General features: G+C 40.1%; 1 protein-coding gene across 8 annotated transcripts in view; it reads left to right on the top strand.

Moving 5' to 3' along the window:
- THSD7A (thrombospondin type 1 domain containing 7A) overlaps positions 1–23,228 on the top strand; it is a 308,047-nt gene that overhangs the window by 60,599 nt on the left and 224,220 nt on the right. For 5 of the 8 annotated variants that reach the window (XM_060685655.2, XM_060685658.2, XM_034401949.3 and 2 more), the window contains one exon: positions 12,040–12,609. In XM_060685655.2, coding sequence (XP_060541638.1) covers positions 12,453–12,609 — 157 coding nt within the window. In that variant the 5' untranslated portion in view covers positions 12,040–12,452. Of the gene's footprint in view, positions 1–6,925; positions 7,096–12,039; positions 12,610–23,228 lie in introns of those variants that run through there. The other 3 variants (XM_060685654.2, XM_087892733.1, XM_087892731.1) reach the window with 2 other exon arrangements.

Raw genomic sequence — 23,228 nt, forward strand, 5'->3', positions numbered from 1 at the left:
CCATATATAAAAATATACCCCATGATCCTGTGATTCTTGGCATGCAGTTCATAGATTACATAGATTATAAGATTACAAGTGTAGTCTTCAGCAAAAGTTAAATACTGTATTGTATTGTGGAAAACAATACACGTGTTTTGAATTGAAATGCATTCTTTATTTCTTACAATAATTCAATTGATATATTTAAACGAAAAAAATTGTGAAAGATTTTGTGTGAGAGAAACATAGAATGTGGGAGGGTTTGAAGGGACTTTGGGGTCTTCTAGTCCAACCCCCTGCCCATGGCAGGAAATTCTATACCAAATGGCTATCCAGTCTCATCTTGAAAACTTCTAGTGAGGGAGCATCCAAAACTTTCCATTCCACTGATTAATTGTTCTAACTGTCAGGAAAAGCAATTTTGTTCAGAAGAATTAATGTAAAAGGAAATCAGGCTGTCAAAGAATACAGTGACTGGAAATCACTTATCAGAATTGGCACAGAGCATAGAAAAATTCAAAGAAATATTTCAAGATGTGGGGAGCCTTCACTGATAGAATTGCTAAGAGTCAGACTCAATTGAATAGATAATGTCATCATCAACTGTCAGGAAATGTCTCCTTAGTCCTAGGCTGGATCTCTCTTTAATGATCTTCCACATGTTACTTCTTGTCTTGCCTTCAGGTACTTTGAAGAAATAAGTCTTCTCTGTGACAGCCCCTCAAGTACTGGGAGATTGCTTTCATATGACCCCTATGTCTTCTCTTTGTTAGACTAGACATACTTAGTTCCCTCAATCGTTTATCATATAGTTTAGTGATATCATCTTTGTTGCTCTTCTCTGCACTCGTTCTAGGGTCTCAACATGCTTTTTTGTATTGTGGTGACCAGAACTGAATGCAGTACTCCAAATGTGGTCTTGGCAGTGCAGTATAAATGATACTTCATGTGATCTTGAAACTATCCTTCTGTCAATGAAATGGAGCACTACATTAGCTTTTTTAGCAGATGTAGCATACTGCTGGCTTAAGGTTGTCTACTGGGACACCTAGTTCTCACTCATAGTTAATACTATTGAGCCAGTTAATACCTATTCTACTGTATATTTTTGCATTTGTTTTTTCTGGCCTGTGTGAAGGACCTTATTTTCCTTATCACTGAATTCAATTTTGTTAGATAGGGCCTAGTGTTCAGGTCTGGCAAGGTCCTTCTGAATCTTGAGTTTATCACCTAAAATGTTTGCTATTCCCCTCAAGCTTTGTGTTATCTAAAAATTGGATGTGTTCTCCTTCTATTCCCTCATGAAGAAGTTGAAGAGTACTGGCCTAAAACAGAAGCTTGAGGTACCCAATTAGAGGTAGTTCCATTGAGGTTGGTCTACTGACTGTGGTTGGTCAGCCACTTGTGAATCCATTTGGTGATACTCACTATCACACATTGCTCTATCTTACAACTAGTAGGCATTTTGTCAAATGCCTTAACTGAAGTCAGAGTAAAGTAATTCTACAGCATTTCCCTTAGCCACTAATTTAGTCACTTTTTCAAAGAAATTAATATGATTTGTCTGGCATAATTACTTTTGACAAACCCATGCTAAGATGTATTAATTTCCTTGTTCATTTCCAGTTGCTCACAAATGCACTACTTGATTATCTTTTTCCAAGATCTTCCCAGATAGTGGTGTCAGGCTGCTTGGTCTGTAGTTTCCTGGATCCCCCTTTTCCTCCTTTTTGTAGATGGAAACCACATTAGTTCTTTTCTAGTCTTCTGATATTTCCTCAGGGCCCCAAGACCTTTGAAAAATATAGTTTAGTGGTCCTGAGATCACATCTGTCAGTTCCTTCAGAACTCTGGGTTGTAATCCATCTGATTTTGGCAATCTGAACTCATCTAAAGTCAATAGGTATTCTCTTACCATTTTCCTGCCTACTTTGACTTGCATTCCTATGTAATCTCCTACTATCCTAGGATATTTTAGGATATGAGGGATTAGGGGATAGTTCTGAAATGATCAAGCAACTGGGTAGTGGATATATAAAACAGAAGAGATTAAGCAGAAAATGTGATACTTCTCTTTAGGTTAAAATATTCTGACTATATCTAAAGAAGCTTCTTGAAACAGCAAAGGACAGGATAGTACTCCTGTCAAAATGTCCCAAAGAAGTGGTTTTAACTTTCATTTATAGTTGTACTTTGATAAAAATCTGAAGTCTTCTCTAGTATATTTTCCGAGTTAATTTCTACATTAGTGCCCATGACAAATTGTCAGTGTAACCATTTATATTTATTTCTCTTTCTTTTGCTATTCATTTTCTTAACTAATTGGCAGTGTTAAGGCCAGCAGGATCTGCATTTGCTGCTCAGCACATTCAAGTATTATTTGAGTTGTGTTATGATTATAATGAGCATTCATCATCCTTTCAGTCATACCATTTCTGCAGTGGAGAAGTTTCATCATTTCACTGAATGGCATCAAAGGGAATGAATTTATGATCTCTAGAAAACAATCAAAAACATTTCCCAACCAAGGTTATCTTTCATATCTGAAAACTTCCTACAATGTCAAAGCCACTACTATCAACCCATTAGAAATGTCCATTTTCAGCATAACTAGCATGATTGCTGAATGAATGGTATTTCAACAAGGATGACCTGTACAGATTTCAGTATTTGGTATATTGTAATGAATGCACCCCCCCAACACATGCATGCATTGTAATTGGGCCCTGCATTCTTCTTCCTATAGGAAGGAGAGAAAAAATAAGATGGAAAGTCATTGCTCTGATGATGTGCAGAAAAAAAGGGGAAAAGTCATATGTAGTTTGGAGTTGTACAAATCCTTCCAAGTAGGAGTTTTGCAAAGTTTTGCAAGCTGTTCTTGGCTCACTCCATGTGTTACATTTTATTATAATGTTAATACAGAATAAAAACTAACAACTAATATTTAGAATGGAAAATGAAAATGAAGGGAAGCTGAAAAGAACAAAAGTGCAGAAACCAAATAAAAGAATTATAGAGATGTGACTTCTGGTTTACTTTTACAGGAGTTAAAATATAAATGCAAAATAACCTTTTATTTTACGATTTCAACATTATTTACATTTTCTCTGTAATCAAGTATTTTTATTCTAATCCTCCAAACCATATATCATTTTTTTTCCTGTTTCTTGCAAAAAAGTCAGCAAGGGTTTTCCCATCATCACTAGATTTAGACAATGTCCTATCTCTAATAAAAGCAGACAATAACCATCCTGTGAAAAAACAGAAAGAGGATTTTCAAAGTTTGAAATAGGAAATGAGAATACAAGGTGGGAAGGTTAAAGAGAGTTTGAAGGTGCTGGCATTGAGGCAGATAGAAGGGACTTGGGAAAACCTGAAAACTCAAGGAATCCCAAGAGACAAAGCAGTGATAGAAATGATTGATTATATAATAGTGGTGACAGTATATTTTCCAGCAGCAGATTTTCTTTCTCCAATCAAATTCATTCCAATTATCTTGTATTACAGACCCCATTATTCATGCTGGGGATCATGAGAAATATGGACTAGCCCTTATAGAGAATGGCCCTTGAAGAAGATTGGCAAGAGATTTTTGATTCCAAGTATACAATCAGATGCCATTTAATAGTAAACAATGTGAGATTGTGTTCCAGAATCTCATTTGAACTAGTGAGGAGAAGAATGACATGACCTTTTAAAATTTTTACTTGTTAGAATTTGCTGTTTCCCTAAAATGCAGTCACAAGAGAGTTTTAAGGGTGTCTTGTTGATGTGGTCCAGTGGTGGGTTGCCCCTGGTTTGGACCGGTTCTATAGAACTGGTTGTAAAACCGGCAGGAGGCTCCACCCACTGACCCTGACGTCATCAGAAGCGATCTGCGCATGCGTAATCCCATTGCAAACTGGTAATAAAGATAAGTAGAAACCCCCCCCCCCCCGTCCCCAATGTGGTCCATACATAAATCATTAAATTTTCTTGTCACTATTCTATGATCTTTGGCTTGGTCTGTCTGTGCTCAAAGGAAGAAAATATTGGGAGAAATCCACCATCTATTTTTAATATATTAGCATGGATAACATTTATTAGAATTGTTCTAACTCTGCAAGAAAAAAATCCCTTTATCTCTAACTGATGAAGTTAAAATTGAAATGCTTGAATCTTCAATCAATAATATTCTACTGGATACAAAATAACCACAGAACCTATTGAATTTGATGACCTGAATGTGGTCAAGTATGACACCTAGAGGCCACACATTCTGCATCTCTGCAAACATGCCTTTTATTATTGATTTGTCTAATACTTACTATTTTAATCATTGTAGGAGACAGTTAAGTATGTTTAGCATATTGATTGAAGTTTTTCGTTAGAGAAATTATACTTTATGTTTAAAATATATAACTATATAATTTCTTTATTTCCTTCATCTTAAATTGCTACTGGTAATAATGACGATATTCCAAGGCATCACTTGGATATACTACTTAAAATTTTAACAGGGTCCAATCTGATATTCCAACCAGAGAAAGCAAAGGCACATTCCTACATATAGTTTGAGCCAAACAATTCACTGGGTTTCTGTATACACATATTGAGCAACAAATCTAACTATGATGGTTTTTAAGAATCTCACATCTCCCTCTATAGATGGGAGAAGACTAACTCCAAATAACAAGCTGAATAAGTGTTTATTGGATGCTTGCTTTAACCCGGCTGAATTAGCTAACTACCGTCCGGTCTCCAACCTTCGTTTTGTGGCGAAGGTTGTTGAGAGTGTGGTGGCACGACAACTGCCCGGGCACCTGGATGAAGCTATCTATCTAGACCCGTGCCAGTCGGGCTTCAGGCAGGGGCACAGCACAGAAACGGCATTGGTCGCGTTGGTGGATGATCTCTGGAGGGCTCGGGACAGGGGTTGCTCCTCTGTCCTAGTCCTATTAGATCTCTCAGCGGCTTTTGATACCATCGACCATGGTATCATGCTGCGGCGGTTAAGAGGGTTAGGAATAGGGGGCACCGTTCTGCGGTGGTTCTCCTCCTTCCTCTCCGACCGCTCGCAGTTCGTGTTGGCAGGGGGGCAGAGGTCGACCTCGAGGCATCTCGCATGGGGAGTGCCACAAGGGTCGGTCCTCTCGCCCCTTCTGTTCAACATTTATGTGAAGCCACTGGGTGAGATCATCCGTGGTTTTGGGGTGAAGTGTCATCTGTACGCTGATGATACTCAGCTGTACATCTCCACCCCAGACCACCCCAACGATGCCCTTGATGTGATGTCTCACTGCCTGGAGGCCGTGCGGGTCTGGATGGGGAGGAACAGGCTCAGACTCAACCCGTCCAAGACCGAGTGGCTGTGGCTGCCGGCGTCCCGATATAGTCAGCAGGTGCCATCGCTGACTATTGGGGGTGAATCTTTGCCCCCCACAGAGAGGGCTCGCAATCTGGGTGTCCTCCTGGATGCACGGCTGTCTTTAGAAGAGCATATGACGGCCGTGGCCAGGGGGGCCTTTTATCAGGTTCGCCTGATCCGCCAGTTGCAGCCCTTTCTGGACCGGGACGCCTTGCGCACGGTCACTCATGCCCTTGTCACCTCCCGGCTGGACTATTGTAATGCTCTCTACATGGGGCTCCCCTTGAAGAGCACTCGGAGGCTCCAACTGGTCCAGAATGCGGCCGCGCGGGTGGTTATGGGCGCAACTCGTTGTGCCCGCGTGACACCCCTCCTGCGCGAGCTGCACTGGCTCCCAGTGGTCTTCCGGGTGCGATTCAAGGTGTTGGTTACCACCTTTAAAGCGCTCCATGGCATAGGACCCGGGTACCTTCGAGACCGTCTTCTGCCACCAATAGCCTCCCACCGACCAGTCCGCTCCCACAGAGAGGGTCTCCTCAGGGTGCCATCAGCCAAGTTATGTCGGCTGGCGACACCCAGGGCGAGGGCCTTTTCTGTGGGAGCCCCAGCCCTGTGGAATGAACTGCCCCCGGAAATACGCAAGATCTCCGACCTCCGAGTGTTTCGTTGCGCACTGAAGACCCTGTTGTTCCGCCAGGCAGGGCTATCAACTTAATAATTTTAATTGGGGTATTTTAAATGTTTGGGGTTTTAAATCGGCCAAATCTATGTAATTATTTTAATTTTTAATTATTGTTGTGTGTTGTGTTTTTAAATTGGCTGTACACCGCCCTGAGTCCTTCGGGAGAAGGGCGGTATAGAAATAAAATTATTTATTTATTTATTATTTAATAATTCATGCAAAAATGAAATGAACCAAGAGATTAATATTACACTAATCAAGTAAAATTAAATTCAATTGGGAAAAAGTCAATTTGTGGCAGCACATTGTATTGCCATTTTTATGAGGGTGAGGGGAGGAATTGAACATAGTGCTTCTTTCGAGAAACTGTTCTGGGAAAAACTTGCATCATGAGAATATTTATTCGTAAAATCCTATTTGATGCACCAATGCCCCCCTTCAAGTTACTGAATCTTTTACATTAGTGAATAATCACAGAAAACAGGTTACTGAGTTAAATGAACTTGATTGAACCCAGATTAATCATATTTATCAAAAAAAAAAAAAAAAAACCTCACCAGGAATTAAATTATTCATAGTAGATTAATTTCAATATGTTTACTATGGTTATTTCGGAAAACATTTTTTAAAATAATGTTGTGTATCACAGCATAACTGAGAAATAAGCCAGTTCAGACAAAGAGTAATATAAAACAGTTTTCAGGGATGCTTTCATACAAAAATTACTTCAAAAATGAGTTCAAATGTAACCCAAATCCTGTGAGTAGTCTGAGCCAATCAGTATGTGGATTTTCACATAATATATGTGAGGATGCCATAACTTTTCATAAATTTAGACAAGCATAAAAAGCTCATGGAATCAAAAGAATATTGGTAGTCAGGTAACCAATGAGGCAAAAAGATATTGTGATGTCATAATGAAATGAAAACCAGTCAAGATTATGTCGTCACTACTACCAGTATGAGTTATCCTAGTTCGTGTGTGTAATTCAAAGAAAGGAAACTTATTAATTAACTGGGAACTATAGGGCAAATATGGAGATATGTTGACTTTAATTTACATGATTGAAGAATCATGGAAAGTGTAAGTTTTTAAATTTTATCTTTATATTGTAAAAAAGAAACCTACAATATTTTAGAAATCATTCTATTTGTTGATCTTGAACAGTAGTTTATTTAATATTGGGACATTCAAATTACATGACAATACTTCCTCATAATCTATAACTTGTATGTTAACAATATTACCATTAAACTATATGAGTTTCTACCACAGTTCTCTAAACAATTTTGCCTGAATCCTACAATGTGACAATTCTTATAAAATTTTGTTATCTAAGCATGACTTGTAAACAGACTTGTTGAGAGTACAGTAGATTTTATTAGAATTATTGTATTACAGTTCTCCTATAATGCAAACTTTTTCATCAGTTTCAGAAGCAATTCTAGCTATAATTAACAGAGAACATAAGAAGGCACTCATTCTGTTTCTCACTTCTGACAAGTGCTAGGTGGGTTGCAATCAGTCTATAAAGTAGAAATAGAGAGTTTTGATGCTTCTAGAATCAATATACGCTCTCCATAAGTGAGGTGCATTGGAACACTGATTTCCCCTGCTTGATTTATCACGGAGAGCAGAACAAGCAATATTTTTGCTCACTTATTTAAGAAGGTAGCTAAAGAGTAGAAGTTTCCAGGAGAAACATACTGAGAATGTTTTCAACAGGGTAAACATGTTAGATGGTTGCTGCAAAAACCAATAGAAACTTGTGACACTTAAACTCTAAGATGGGAGAAAAGTAAAAAAAAAACCACAAAAGTGGGAGGGGGGATTTAAATCAGTAAGATAGGGCCAATAAAGAATCATGCAAGCTATCTTGATCAACTGTTTGCTCAGCTTTGGATTGATTAAAGGTTGCTTTCTTGCCCCATTCCCATTTCAGGCAACCATGACATTGGTCTAGTCAATAAATATTGGGAGATGAAAAAGATTTAAGTTCATATAATTATTCCTATTGCTGCTGTTACTGCTACTGCTGGTATTGCAGTAAGAAAAGTTACTAATGTTTCTTTTCAGCATGGGAGTCAAAACAATATGCACGCTTCTGACTGTTGTTCTACAATGCTAGAACTTTTCTATTATATGGGACAACAACAAGATGGGGCGCCAACTGTTAAGAATTTAATGAATGTTAGACAGACAATGCTTTTTTTCAAGAGGGAACTGGTCTTTCTGGTTTTTCTTTGAAGACGTTTCACTTCTCATCCAAGAAGCTTTTTCAGCTCTGATTGGATGGTGGGGAAGGATTTATATTCCTTGCAGACAGCTAGTCATTTGCATTTTATGCCTGAGCTTGGAAGTTAACTGTTTGTTTATTTATATCCAACCTTTATTATTATTATTATAAATACCATAACTCAATGTAACAAACATACCTAAGATTCCCAAAGGTGCTTTTTCAGGAGGCAATTGGACTTTCTGGTTTTTCTTTGAAGACGTTTTACTTCTCATCTTAGAAGCTTCTCATCCAAGAACTGAAGAAGCTTCTTGGATGAGAAGTGAAACATCTTCAAAGAAGAACCAGAAAGTCCAGTTGACTCTTGGAAAAAGCAGCTTTGGGAAAACCGTGACCTGGATAACTAAGAATCTCCATAGACATTTAGCTATGCACTTTGGGATGACACCCTTTGAATGGTGTGGAAGTATGAAGGGATTTTAGAAAAATTGCAGGCTAAAGGAACTATTTGCACTTCAGTTTGAGATGCAAACAACACAGACTCATCCCCAGCAGCCTGTATCTATGTTCAACAGTAAAGGGACACAGAGCAGAGAACATCCTGCAGAAAGCACAGCTCCAACTTCTCAATGAAAGAATAAGACAGATGAGCTGAAGAAGCTTCTTGGATGAAAAGCAAAACTTCTTCAAGGAGAAAACAGAAAGTCCAGTTGCCTCTTGAAAAAAAAAGCACCTTTGGAACAACCATGACCTGGATGACTGAGAATCTCCATAGACCGTTGGACAGAAGAAAAAATATTTTTTAGATTTATTCCATATGATCCACAGCTTTTGATGTAGAATAGGGCCTAGAAAAGTATTTTTATAATGCTTATTCAGCTTAGCAGCAATAACGGCAGGTTTGGTTTGGTTTCGTTTGCTTACCTTTATTAGTCTATATAGATTTATTAATGCATAAAATCCTTCTATTTAAGTGATGCATTTTATCTAATAACACCTATTAAGAAAATTAATCTGGAGAGTAAATCAACTTGGACATTAGCAGCAATATAACCAATATTTCTCTTTATGTACTGAAAAGTATTCTTCTAGTTTATCCATTTGTAAGTTTTGGAAGAATAAAACTAGGGAAATCATTTGCATTCTATTTGATTATCAGAATATCTATATCAGCTCTGTGAGTTTTTTCTGTTTGGGCAATGTATATTTGTGCATTCAATAAAACTCCCAGTTAGTATTTTTGGCAAAGCATTATGGCTTATATTTCTTTTAAAAAAAAAAAGAATTAAGGATCTGAATGCTATTGTAATAATGGAATTATCATTTTTTATAATTTGCTTTTTATGTATTGTAACTATAGATACGTTGGACTACAGATGTCCAATCTTTCAGCTATATTGACTAGATGTTGTATCCCAAATACTGGAGACATAGGGCTGATTCTGGTTGGACCCCTTTGATTATTTAAATGTCTCTGTGCCCATCCTGATAAATCCCCCTTTCCTCTCCTCTTTCTCACATTTCATTAGAACTGGAAAGATTACTCCAGTTTTGGAAGCTGTTGTTTGTATAGTGGATTGCTTTTGCAAGAAAAGAGAAATGCAGACTTCTATGGAATTGATCCCTTTGGATCAGAGTCATGGCAGCATGGAGCTAAAAATAGTTATCTATTGCCTTTGATTATTCAAATCTTTCCCACCTCTGCTTCTCTACCCCATACAAGTCCTTGAACGCTGACAGCAGGCCTCTAATTTGAAGTTCCCTGCTGAGACACATCTTTGCTCTCACATTCAAGAGCTCTTTCTGACTCAAAGCGGCATAAGGCCAGAATAGTCACAGAGCAAGCCTCAGCTTTACACATTCATGAATTTCAGAGTTGAAATTTGATTTGTGAATACAAAAGAGCTTTTATTTAAGTTGAAACTATTTAAATAGTCAAAAGAATGTTCTCTTCATTTAGTGAGTTTATTATTTCAGATGGCCCCAATGCCAGTGGAGTATACAAATGAGCATTTGCCCATCAATCCCTGGATGTAAAAAGATTCCTTGAGTGTGTGGGGGGTGGGGGTGGGGGCAAAATTTTCTGGCTGTGAAATGATCAAGCATAATTTGAAATAATACTTTCTTATTTTGATTGTACCTTAGGGCTACCATGTCTGGACTGCAGAAATTCAGACAATCACAAGATGGCAGTAACTGGAAGGTTCTGAAACTGTTGCCATCTGGTGGTCATCTGGATTTCTGCAGCCCATATCTGGTAGCTCTGTTATACTCTCTGATCCTTTGTGACCTCCATCAGAATGCTATACATTTGTTGAACTCAGATTTTCTGTATATCGGATAATCTCCTGACTGCTGCTGCTTTTTTCCACAGCTGAGGAGCAGTAATCTACCCTTGCTTACCTCTCTTAATCACAGCCTCACTGCACCAGGTCATCCTGAGCCTTTAATTCCCTCTTAGAGGCAGACTAGAGTAGAAAGTAAACAAAGACAAATTTGCAGCCTTCACATTGCTAATTTGCTCTGATGTCAGAATATTTAAACAGATAAAACCTGGGAATTATTTGATCGGAGCTGTTTTTAAGTCCAGCACTTGGGAAAATGGGTGAGGCTACGAAGCTTCTGAAAAATGACAGCTTTCCCAAGAGATACTTGCTGAAGCTTGTCTTTTTCAACAATTGCATCCTCATTTTTTAGACCTTTTTGGTTGCTCTGCTACTAGAATAGGGCCTTTCCACTAGATTTTTTTTTCCTTGTAAAGTCTTACAATAGCTTTTCTCAGAGCTATTCTGTGTCTTTTCATTTCTGGTTCTGCAGAACACCAGGCAGCCCTGCCTTTTGTTCCAGTTCATTGGGGTGAATTTAAAATAATGCCTTCTGCTTAACATAAAGTCCGACCGTTGCTGTCTTTTTGCCCCATCCTGTGTTCTTTGTCAAGCCCAGTATTCTCTACTGAGATCAGGAACATCTTCAGTGCCCCTTAATTTTATGCTTTGCAAACAGCCTTTCCATGGGGATTGCACCTCAAAATCAGTATGACTTGACTAGCGGTTTATATTTTGTGAACAAATAAATTATTCAGGCTGGCAGCAGAGATGAGAATCTAACATGCGCTCCCACACATTGTCAGGAAAGCACTTTTGACAAGTAATAATGTTAGATCTGCTGCCTGTCAAAGATATACTCTTACAAGATGACTTAAAATGCCTGTAATCCCCCTTCCCACTGTCCCCCCTTCCCCCTTCCCCCTCAACAAGATTATTTCAGCCATTCCTTCTTCGCATTCAACATGAGAAGGGGAGGTATAAAACAACTGTAAAATATTGGGCATAAGGTTGTGGGTTTTTTTTTTTTTTACAGGTATTGGCTGTATTTATTTGCTTGCTCAGAAATAAAGAGACATCAAAGGAGCTGCATTACCATGGAGGTCTATTAATCTTTCGTGGGCATCAGGGATCAAAATGATCTACAAGCAGTTTTCACAAAAAAAATTTTTTTTAATGATGTTTGTCTTTGCTGTTACATTTTGACTATGCTCGCGTGGATAGAACTAAGTGTGAGTTAGCCTGCTGGCAACTTGCTTTAACAGAGGAGGGAAATCACTGGGGTTTATCAGTTGTTCACACTTGCTCAATAATACATACTGGTGATGGATTGTTCTTCTGAGGATGCACCAGAGAGGGTTGAATCCTTGTGATTGCAGCATTTGGTTATTGGTGTTTGTTCTCCCCCTCCTTTCTCCTCTTCTCCCCTCCCCTCCCCTTCCCTCCACATCCCCTTTCTCTCTCCAGCTGGTGTAAATGACTGCTGTGGCCTCAAAGACCAAGAGAACCTGCTCAGTCAGCTGAAGCCCCCTGTGGACAGCTGTCTCTCCCTCGCTCTCAGCTGATGGAAACTGCTAGTAACCACTGAATGGGGGTGAGTGAAGTAAAACCACAGGACCAGCAGCTGCAGCTCCAGTGGTGGCAGCAGCAGCAGCAGCAGCAGCAGCAGCAGCAGCAGCAGCAAGCAAGAGCTCTATTGTTCCCAAGTCTTAAACAGTTTTCTTCCTTTCCAACTGAAATGTACAATAGCTGGAAAGCCATTTCCAGTCTCCCTGCCCTCTGAAGAAATCCCCGACCAGAGGGGCGGGTGGGAGAAACCCTTCAGGCAAGGGTTCTCTATTGTGCTGCTGGTTTGAAGAGTGAGCAGGCTCCTGGCAGGCATGGAGATGGCAGAGCAGTATATAGCTTTCCTTGGTGGTGTGGTGGTCTCAGCTCACTCAAGCAAGTGCCTGGAGGTCCTTGCACTTCTCTGGTTTGCGATCTGGGTCGCTACAGCACAAAGTGAATTGGAAACTTCAGTGTATTTGTGGAAGACAGGTAAGTGAATCGGGGAAGTGTGTGCGTTGTCCTTTGGGTTATTCCTGGGGGTATCCGCTTATGCATTTCTCCTGGCAAGATAACAGGCTGTTTAAAGGTCCGTTGTTTCTATAATCTTATAGAAAGAGAGGGACCATGGAATGCTTGGGAAGCAAGGGGAAAATGGGATCACAGCCAACAATTGTGGGCACCATAAGAATGTCCCAAAAACACCACAAAGAGGAGTCAGGAAAATTGCATGCATTTGAGATGTGGTTTGAAGTCTTTGTGTTTTAGGAGTTGTGGATTCTTTAAAGTTAGGTGGGGATAGGATATGCCATGTGCAGAAACTGATGATGGATTGAAAGAAATAATCCCTAAAGCTGCCCACATTTCATAACTGAAAAATGTTCATGGCAAAAATAAGATAAGTGGATTTAATATCAAACCAGGCAGATGATTTTTCTGGAGTAATAATGCATCTGATTTTAGACAGTGAACTCTTTTCTAGCTCTCAACTTTTTAGTAAATATCAGTGTTTTTATACATATGAATCTGCTGCATGAATGTATTACTTTTTAAATGCCAGCAAATGATATGTCTCTTAAAATCATATAAACTACTTTGTGTCTCAAAACACACCAGCTGAGTGCAGACCTTAACATTCAAACAATCAGCAGACTTGCAAAAAAAATAAAAAATAAAAATCAGCTACTGTCTCCTAGAGTTTTTTAAAAAAGTAAACTGAAAGATAGTGGTACTTTTTCAGAAGATCTGTTCTTAAAATTTAGCAGCAGCAGTGAAAATAGTCATATATTGTCTGCTTATTGAGAAGAAAAACCATTGTATTTGGAAGGACTTATTCGCAATAGAGCTATATAGAGCTATGCTATTTGAAATTATACAAAGGTTTGCCAAACTGTGTACAATATGTGTGTGCATGTGTGTCTTGTTATTTAAGGGACAAAGAGACAGTTAAATATACAGTTAAAACAATACCTTGCAGTTTAATGGTTACATCTATCCAGCTGTTCAAAGAAGAGAATGAAGATGAATCTGCTTCAATAGAAGTCAGGCTTTCCCAGTAAGAAATTTGAAAAGGAGTGGGTAGGTGTAAGATTTCTTTGGAGTGGGTGGGTGGGTGAAAGATTTTTTTGGAGAGGAGTCTGGATTTTGAAAAATCAATGATCTAGCAACCACAGTACAAATGTAAAAATGTAACCACAGTACAAATGTAAAAGGGACATTGCATTATTTTCATTTATTGCATTATTGATTAATCCAAGAGAATGTCTACTGTCCATCAAAGTCAAGTATCACAGATTAACACTTCATGAAATGTACATAGCTAGTTATATCTACTTTTGTAGAGTTCCAAAGCCATACGTCTAACACCTGTGAATTTTAAAGGAGCATTGATTCTTTGTTTGCACAACCATTCTGTGGAATAAATGTTTTCCTTTCCTTGCAATTTTTAAACTATTTTTTTTTAAAAAATCAGTGGCTGATACTAAATATAATAAATTGATAAATATTGATAGTCATACTGTAGTTTAGTTTATTCCAGTAATAATTGTTATCCATATTGCAATATGTCATGGAATAAGTAAAGTGTTTTGCAATATACATTTTGCTTCTTTAGAGAGCAAAGAAACATTTGGGAAAAGAAAGTAATTAATATTTCAGTTATAAATCCTTATTTCTGTTCTGCACAACTTTTGTAAATTATTGGAAGTAGGAATTATTTTCCTACTGTTCCCGGCTTCCCACTATAGATTTTTGTAAAATTTTCCTTGTATGCATTTTCATGTTCTGATTATTCAATCTGCATAGCTCTATGTCAACTGCTAGAAGATTGATCTTTGGGATTTTATGAAAATGAAGCACTAAAGCCTACATCCATACCTGGATACTGACCATCTATGTAGGTAGCCCTCAACTTATAACTGTTTGTTCAGTGGCTGTTCGAAGTTATGATGGTGCTGAAAAAAAAAGGGACTTAAAATCTATGCCTGAAGTTATGGCCATTGCAGTATCTACATGGTCATGTGATCAAAATTTGAGCACTTAGCTGCCCACCCATACTTACAACAACAACAGAAGGACTTTAACCCCCCTCCCATCTATCTTCTTTCCATCTATGGTGATTGGGGCTCCCCATATCCTATCTCCATGATGGTGAACCTATGGCACGCATGCCAGACATGGCACACAGAACCTTCTCTGTGGGCACGTGCGCAGTCACCCCAGCTCAACTCCAATCGTGGTTCTCCATCGCATTTCACTCAATCAATTCCAACTTCTCATGAAAGAAAAAGATCTCGCGAAGTTGGAGTTGATTGAGTGAACTTTTTCACTTGTGCGCTTCACAATGGGGGAGATGGGATCCCATCCTCCTGAAGCCCATTATGACGCAGAGCCACAATGCGACCAATTTCTTTTCCTGCAGAGCTGCCTGTGTTGAGATGCCCCACCTCCATGCCAGTGAGCTGAGCATGGGCAAGCTGTTCCTGGGCTTGTTGGCATTTGGATGTCATTCCCACCACCCAGCACCACCAGTTCAGGGGTTCCTTCCCCCCATGGGGGTGGTGTGAGAGAGAAACAGAGGGAGGCAGAGAGAGAGAGAGAAAGGGAGGAAAAGAGACACAGAGAGAAAGAGAGATGGAAGGGAAAGAGAGAGAGAAAGAGAGAGAGAGAGAGAGAGAGAGAGAGGCAGAGAAAGAGGGAGGGAGGGAGGGAGGGAGGGAGGGAGGGAGGGAGGGAAAGAGAAATCATATTACAAAAGTTTTTCTATTTTATTATTGCTAAGCGTAATGTTTCAAAAGCAGAAAAAGTTGCCCCAAAGAAATCTTTGAGGGCTGAACACCGAGAGGCACGGATTTCCTCTGCCTTCTGTGTTCCCACCCTCTGCTGAAGTGAACAAAATGGGCCAGGGTATCCCCACTAAGTGGCCCCACCAAATCCACTTGCAAACTCTGCTGAGCGTGGCTCCAAATGTTCAGCCCCTGGCCAGTGCCAGTGCCACAGCAGCGGCAGGGGAAGTGATTGCCCTACTTGCTCCACTCTCGCTGGCCAGAGGTGGGGCTCCACACCAGTGCCTCCCAGACCTGGTTGCCTCCGAGGAGGGAGCTGCGCTAAGACTGCCTGGGCTCCTGCCATGGGGGGAGAGAGGGAGAGGAAAGGGGGTCTCCTCAACAGGATCCAGGTTGGAGTTGCCTTATTTTGTATGGATCTCTAACGCTTGGCTTTGCCTGCCAGCCTCCATTCCTCCACCACAGCGCAAGTGTTTGGATTCACACGACACGTGTTGTGGCTCTGTTGCCTGAGCCTGGGCTATCGACAGATGCTGACTCTGAGAGTGAGGGAGAGGAATTGGCAAGGCCTCCCTCTCCAGGACCCTCCTCTCTGGCGATGCCTCCGGAGGACACCGAAGGCCAAGAGATAGTCCCAGAGCCAAGCACGTCCCCGCAGCCACAGGTGGACAGTGACGAAGGAGATAAGTGCTGGCTGGATCCTCGACAGCGACGTAGGGAGAAGCATGCGCAGCAGAGGGGAAGGCATGCCAGAGATTAGCTGAGTCACTGGACCACACCCAACAGGGTATAAATGTGGGTGTGGTGGCCGGTTCAGTTTGTGACGAGCAAAAACTAGAAATAATCCATGATCTCTGCATTACTGGACTTCTGCCTGCCTTGTCGGACTGCATTTGGACTAATCCTTGTATTGCTGAAACTTTGCCTGCTTTATCGGAATGCTTGCAGTCTAATCTTTGTTTTGTGTGAGTAAAGTCTGAATTGTCAGCTAACCACTGAGTTGCTGCCAGCTTTATCTTCAAAGACTTTGTCGTGTGGCTTATTAACTCCGGGCCGTCTGTGGGGGTGCGTGTGTGGGACGGGGACAGAACAACATGAAGCTGGACAGGAGAGTATGGATAGATCGATGGATGGATGGATGGATGGATGGATGGATGCATGCATGCAGTGGTAAAATCCAAATTTTTTTACTACCAGTTCTGTGGGCGTGGCTTGGTGGGCATGGTGTGGCTTGGTGGGCGTGGCTTGGTCGCTGTGGCAGGGAAGGATAGTGCAAAATTTCCATTCCCACCCCAATCCAGGAGAAGGATACTGCAAAATCCCCATTTCCTCCTCACTCCTGGGAGAAGGATATTGCAAAATCTCCATTCCCACCCCACTCTGGGGCCAGCCAGAGATGGTATTTATCAGTTCTCTGAACTACTCAAAATTTCCGCTACCGGTTCTCCAAACTGCTCAAAATTTCTGCTACCGGTTGTCCAGAACCTGCTGGATTTCATCCCTGGGTGGATGGATGGATGGGTGGGTGGATGGATGGATGGATGGATGGATGGATGGATGGATGGGACACAGAGAGAGAGAGAGAAAGAGAGAGAGAAGGAAATATATATATATATATAGAAACAGAGAGAGGCAGAGAGAAAAGGAGGAAGGGAAAGAGAGAAAGACAGAGAGAGAGAAAGGGGGAGGGAAGGAGAGAGGGGGAAAGAGAGTGGGAGGGACAGAAAAATGGAGGGAAAGAGAAAAAGAGGGGGTAGGGAAAGAGAGAAAGACAGGGAAAGAGAGAAAAGGAGGGAAAGATAGAGAGAGCGGGGAGGGAAAGAGAGAGAGGGGGAAAGGGGGAGGGAAAGAGAAAATGATATTACAAAAATTTTTCTTTTTTATTGTTGCTAAATGTAATATTTCAAAAGCAGAAAAAAATGAAGGGACATAAAAGTTCATTATCACGTTTTTCTTAGAACAATTGGGTGAACTCTGTGTTGTTTATCATTATTTTATGTAGTAAAACTTCATTATTCAGGTTAAATTGCCGTGTTGGCACTTTGCGATAAATAAGTGAGTTTTGGGTTGCAGTTTGGGCACTTGGTCTCTAAAAGGTTTGCCATCACTGTCCTACCTTGTGGGGTGGCAAGCAGCCCAAGAATTGCCTGACTCTATATCTGCTCATAACACTTGGGAAACCTCAGCTGCCCACTACCCACCTCACAAGTATTTGTCCGGTTGCCTTCTCTCCCTATTCCCACATCAATTTTTTTGCTTTCTGTGTCCAGCTACCATGGCTGAAACAGAAGTGCCTCACTACCTTTGCTGTTTCTTTTTTGGACCTGAGGTCACCATCCCACTTTGGATGCCCCAACTTCTCTGGCTTCCTATACATAGTTCTCCAGCCTGCCAGGCAGCATACCAACAAAGCCCAGTAAATGCCAGCAAGTATTCATTCACTCATCTGCCTCCTCTCCCAATTCCTTGAACCAGTCTTTCATTTTTTGCACCCAACCACCACAGCCAAACCAGAAGCACTTCTTTGTCTTGCTTTCTTGGATCCATCTTATCTAACATCTTTTCTACACATAGCTCCCTGAGCTTTCAGAATGCTGTGCTGTCTTTGGAAAACTTTTATAAAGATAGTGCATCTTTATGAAGACGGTGTAGCATTATGAAGCATCAGAGAGCCGGATATAAAAAACAAGAGGAGATGGGTCAGAAAGGTCTCTGCTTCAGGCTGGGTCCAAAAAGCACGTCCACTTCAGCCCTGGTGGATGGGCACAAAATGCAAATGATGTGGTTAACTGGGAAAGAAGACAACTAGGTGAATAAATGCTACTGGGGACTACTGGGTGCAACATTTGCTGGCGCAACTGAGGCTTCCCAGGGGCCTGGCAAGCAGCTCCAGAGCTGCACATTTTTGCAGCTGCTTTCTGCTCCACAAGGCAAGGTGCAAGGCAGCTAAAGAGCAGAGATAGGGCGATAAGCGAATGAGAGAAGTTGGAGGCCATCCTTTCCTTTACTGAGGCTTAGAGTGGGAGGGACTAAACTTGGAATAGCTTGGATTGGATTGGATGCTCTTTTAATGACCTGCAATTCTCAGGAATTGACTGTAGCAGGGAGTGCTGAGATTGCTGTCATAGTTGCATGGTCACACAACATCTCACTTTATAATCACACCAATTTATAACAACAATCCTGTCCCTAGATTGTGGTAATAAATTGAGGATTACCTGTAATCCTTGCCAAACTTGGAATGGGAAAAAAGTGCAAAACTTTCCCCAGCTTGAAGAATTTTATTCACATCTCATCAGAGGTGGGTTTCAGCAGGTTCTGACCACTTCTGGAGAACTAGTAGCAGAAATTTTGAGTAGTTCAAAATTTCAAAATACCACCTCTGACCGGCCCCACCCCCATCTATTCTCTGTCTCCCGAGTCCCAGCTGATTGGGAGAAAATGGGGATTTTGCAGTATCCTTCCCCTGGAGTGGGGTGGGAATGGAGATTTTACAGTATCCTTCCCCTGCCAAGCCATGCCACGCCCACCAAGCCACACCCATAGAACCGGTAATAAAAAATTTTGAAACCCACCACTGCATCTCATTATAAAGTACATCTATGTCAACCATGTGAATATTAAGTCCCTTATTTTATGACTTCAAGATGGTCTTTTGTAGCAACATACTAAGAAAATAGTCAAGAACAGCGTATACAGCATACGGTATAAAACTGACCTCATTAAGTTAAGCAGTACAATTCAATAATGCACTTCCTTGTATCAGGTTTCCAAAATACCAAACTGCCTTGTTGAACCAACATCTCACTCTAAGCAAAGTCCACAATTTAAGACCCCCAAAACTTTAGATATAACCCTCCCCTGATATTGTATTTTTTAATATGGCAGAAGGAAAAGATTAATAAGCTTGTGGGAAGTAATTATATTAATTTATATTACACTTATTTTTTGTTTAAAAAAATCAAATTTAGTGTTCTTGCAAGCTTTGGACATTACTCTAGCCTCTCCTACATGTCAGCCCTTCTTCAGATAATTGAGTGCTCATGCTTTTAAAAGAAGCACAGTGAAGAATTATAGGATGTGACTAGAAATTATCAGCATTTTAGGTGATGATGCATGTTATAGAATCTAAAAGATGCTTATCATATGGTGAAGGTCTTGACTGATTTTGGCCTGATATTGGTACTGATATTTTATGTTAATATATTCATGTATTCAATGTTTGTTTTGGATAAGTATGCATGAGAATATCTTCCATAATCTGCTACAAGATTTATAGTTGACCATTGAAATATTTAAAATAGTTGGGTTATGAAATAGATATTGCAAATACAAACAGCAATTATTCATCCAGTGAAGGGACTGGCAACTCCTAGGCTTCATGGACCTTTATAAAAATAAGGGTGGGAAAGGAGTAGTGGGCTTTTCTTTCCCACCTTCAAAATCTCCCCACCAATGGGGGGAAAACATGATTTGGAATTTTGGGGGGCTGATTTGTAGTGAAAAAGACTCAGTGAGATCTTTGTCTTCTATTCCCACCCATGATAAATCCAATCCCCTCCCCAAATATGCCAGGGGCATCCAGCTTTTAAGAGAGCAGATTGTACGTCCAAGCAAACAACTTAATACTTATCCCTAACAAAATACTATTTTAAATATTAAAAAAACCAGGAGAGTAACTTATGCCTATCTGGCCATACTGTACATTTTATGTTCCTCATTTCATACGTTTGCATCATTTGGCAAACTCAACTCATACAACTCAAACCTGAGTTGTAGCTAAAGGGGTTTAGCATGTCAAAATAAAGCTTAGAAATGAAAGAGTTTCCTTGTTTGATTCTACAAATATGTTAGTCCTGCCCCAATCTGATCCCTTAGGAAAGAAAGACCCTCAACTCCATTTGATTAAAGCAAAAGATTCTTTTACTAAAGGTGTTGGTTGCAATAAAGTCAGACTAGCTCTGAGTTTTTCCTGTGCTCAAAAGATACAAAAAGGTTCGCCCGCAGCCATCCCTCTCCCCGTGACGAGTCCATTTTCCACCAGCTGGAGTGGGAATATTTTGAAAACACTGAGATGTTTGGGAATAATCTGCATATTTTCTAAGGGTACCTGGCCTTGGGATGCTGGTACAAACTAGATCTGGCTGCTCTGATCTGTATAACCTGTCATTCCCCCCTTCCAATTTCTCATTGTGTACACCCACACAGCTTTATTGCCCTTCAATCCTCCCCCTCTCCTTTGAACCTTTGATGGCAGGATGCCTGTGATGTGCCAAGGCAAACCAGGCAGAGCTGACAAAATAAAAAAGTGTTTTGATAAATTGGGAGAAATGTCCATACTCAGACCAAAACATGTATTATTTCATGATTGGATGCTACTGTTAGCCATTATTGTATTGGAAATGAATGATTACCTTTAGAACTGCTGAGACATAGTAGTAAAGGATGGGATCCTCACATGGCATTATTAGTAGTACTGCTACTGGAACTGGAATACTCAGTACCATTCCAGGGCTCTGGAATCTAAAGGACCTTAAATTCAGCATCCCATGTGTCCTTGAAAAGAAAAAGTGTTATTTCCTTGCCTTCCCTTCCCTTTGAAACTATCACAGAATGTTCAAAAGGAGCATCATATGATTGCAGTAACAGGCCAGCAGCACTGAAGCAGTCACAACTTCCCCAAATTTAATTCCCTTTGGAGTCATGGGTCCCAGATTTTGGATGTATTCTGTACGTCTGCACCATATTACCTACTTAAAGAATACACGAATGAAGAGTTTTAATTGTACATAGACGATAGACATTCATGGCACTACAATTGCACATCCGCTTGCTGACTTGGCACCAACCTTTTATGATGTGTCATTGGGATTTATTAATTAGCTGATAAATTCTTCAGAACATGAGCTCAGATCATAATGAGTCAAATATCATCTTACATGACTGGATAAGGAAGTACTATAGTTATGGAGGTCAGTATTACTGAAGATGGTATTGGCCCTGACTGAGGATACTGACAAATCCAAATGGGTTTAATTGACTCTTAATTATATTATTAATTTGGAGGGAGGGGCATGTTGCATTTAGCATAGTGGATCCTGCTTGTCAACAGAGCTAAATTTGATGCTTTGATAATCTAGCTCATCTCACATGGAAGATAGTTGGATAAGTATACCATAGAATCAGGAGATGATGCAAAGTTAGGTAGAAGAGAGATTTTACCCAACTCCATCATTTGGTAGGTGAAATTGTGATTATTTAGTATCATTCTAAATGTTGAAAATTACTGATCTTGATTTATGCTAAAATTCTGTGGTAGTGAACCTTTGTGTATGTATATTATCATAAAATAATAATCTAGGGTAATCTCAAGAACCACATTTAAAAATCATAGAAGGAATAAAGATTTTGGGGGATCCCCTGAATTATATTCATAAATCTGGATGTAATGAGATGAGCCAGATGCTAAATTTCAAAATTGCATTGCAATAAAATTTGTTGAGAAAACTCTTGGGGTTGCTGATAATGACAGTGCTAGTATTTACGTTATATTCACTGTTCTTTAACTTGAGCAACAAGGAGAAGAAACTGGGAAGGTTTGCAAACAAGCTGTGGGGGGAGGGGTGCTGATTATCAGTGAATGATATTTAACTTCAGCAGTAGACAGTTGGAACAAAGGATGAGGCATGTGTCTGGCATGGTGGAGGCACTGTTTTCGGGGAGTTGGGGAGGGCCCAGCTGTGAGCTTATTGAAAACAGCAGCTGTTGTTGAGCTGACCATTTTAATATGCTGTGTATTATCTCTTTAGATCAGTATCAGACCATGCTGGACCCCTCTGTGTGTTTTACACACGTATTTATCAATGTAAATTTGACACGTTATTGGGGAATGTGTGTACATAAATTCAAGGGAATTTTTCTCACCTGTTTAGCATGCTGTCAGAAGGGAGGTACTGATTGGTTGTTAAAAGACTCATACAAATTAATTTGATGCACGTGGCTTCAATATTTAAACTTCACTCATCTTCTGGAGTATCAGATTATAGACAACCAGTTATCCATTAATAAATTGTTGAATACATAACAATGGCCCTTTAACAAATATAAACTTTATCCAATTTTTTTTTTGCTATTACTGTATTTTAGTTGTAATCTATATAACAAGTACATAAAAGTGTACAATTATTATTGCAGAAACTTTTATTAGATGTCTTCCATTTCAAAATTTAATGCTGGGTGTGTGTTAATCCACAAGCAGTTATAGTAATGGTGGAGAAGCTATATTTTTGGCATCTATTTTTTATTCTTGTATCATGCACCATAATTCTTAGGAATTTCTATTTAGATATAAATGGATTAAAAGAAGGTCTCTCCCCTCTCACGTGCATCCATAAAAGCCCTTTGCTCCTGTATCCTTTTTGTAAATGCTGGATAGAAGAGTTCTTGAAAGGTTAACTAGCCTTTTATTACTGTTTGCCAGTCCTAACACCGGTTTGGATTGATCTTGATTTTTGTTATGGACAAGCTGATTGCTTTTTTGTGTGTTTTGCTCTCATCAGCCATCTAGTCACCCTCATGCCTTCACTCATTTGCTCTTGCCCCTCTTTATATTGAAAAGATTCATCCTAAACATATAGCTGTTTACCCCACTCTCCTATAGAGTATTCTTCATCTTAAGCCACAGGGGCCTCAATATATGACCTTCAGATGGATGACATGCCAATGGCAAAATGCCACGATACCTGGTCAGGAAAAATGCTATGCAGATGAATGCTGCCCACATTGCAATGCTAAGGAGTCCTTGGAATCTAAAAGTAGCAGAGAGCT

This window comes from Pantherophis guttatus, chromosome 4, assembly GCF_059756535.1.
Source record: "Pantherophis guttatus breed Tessera chromosome 4, ASM5975653v1, whole genome shotgun sequence".
NCBI classification, from domain to species: Eukaryota; Metazoa; Chordata; class Lepidosauria; order Squamata; family Colubridae; genus Pantherophis; species Pantherophis guttatus.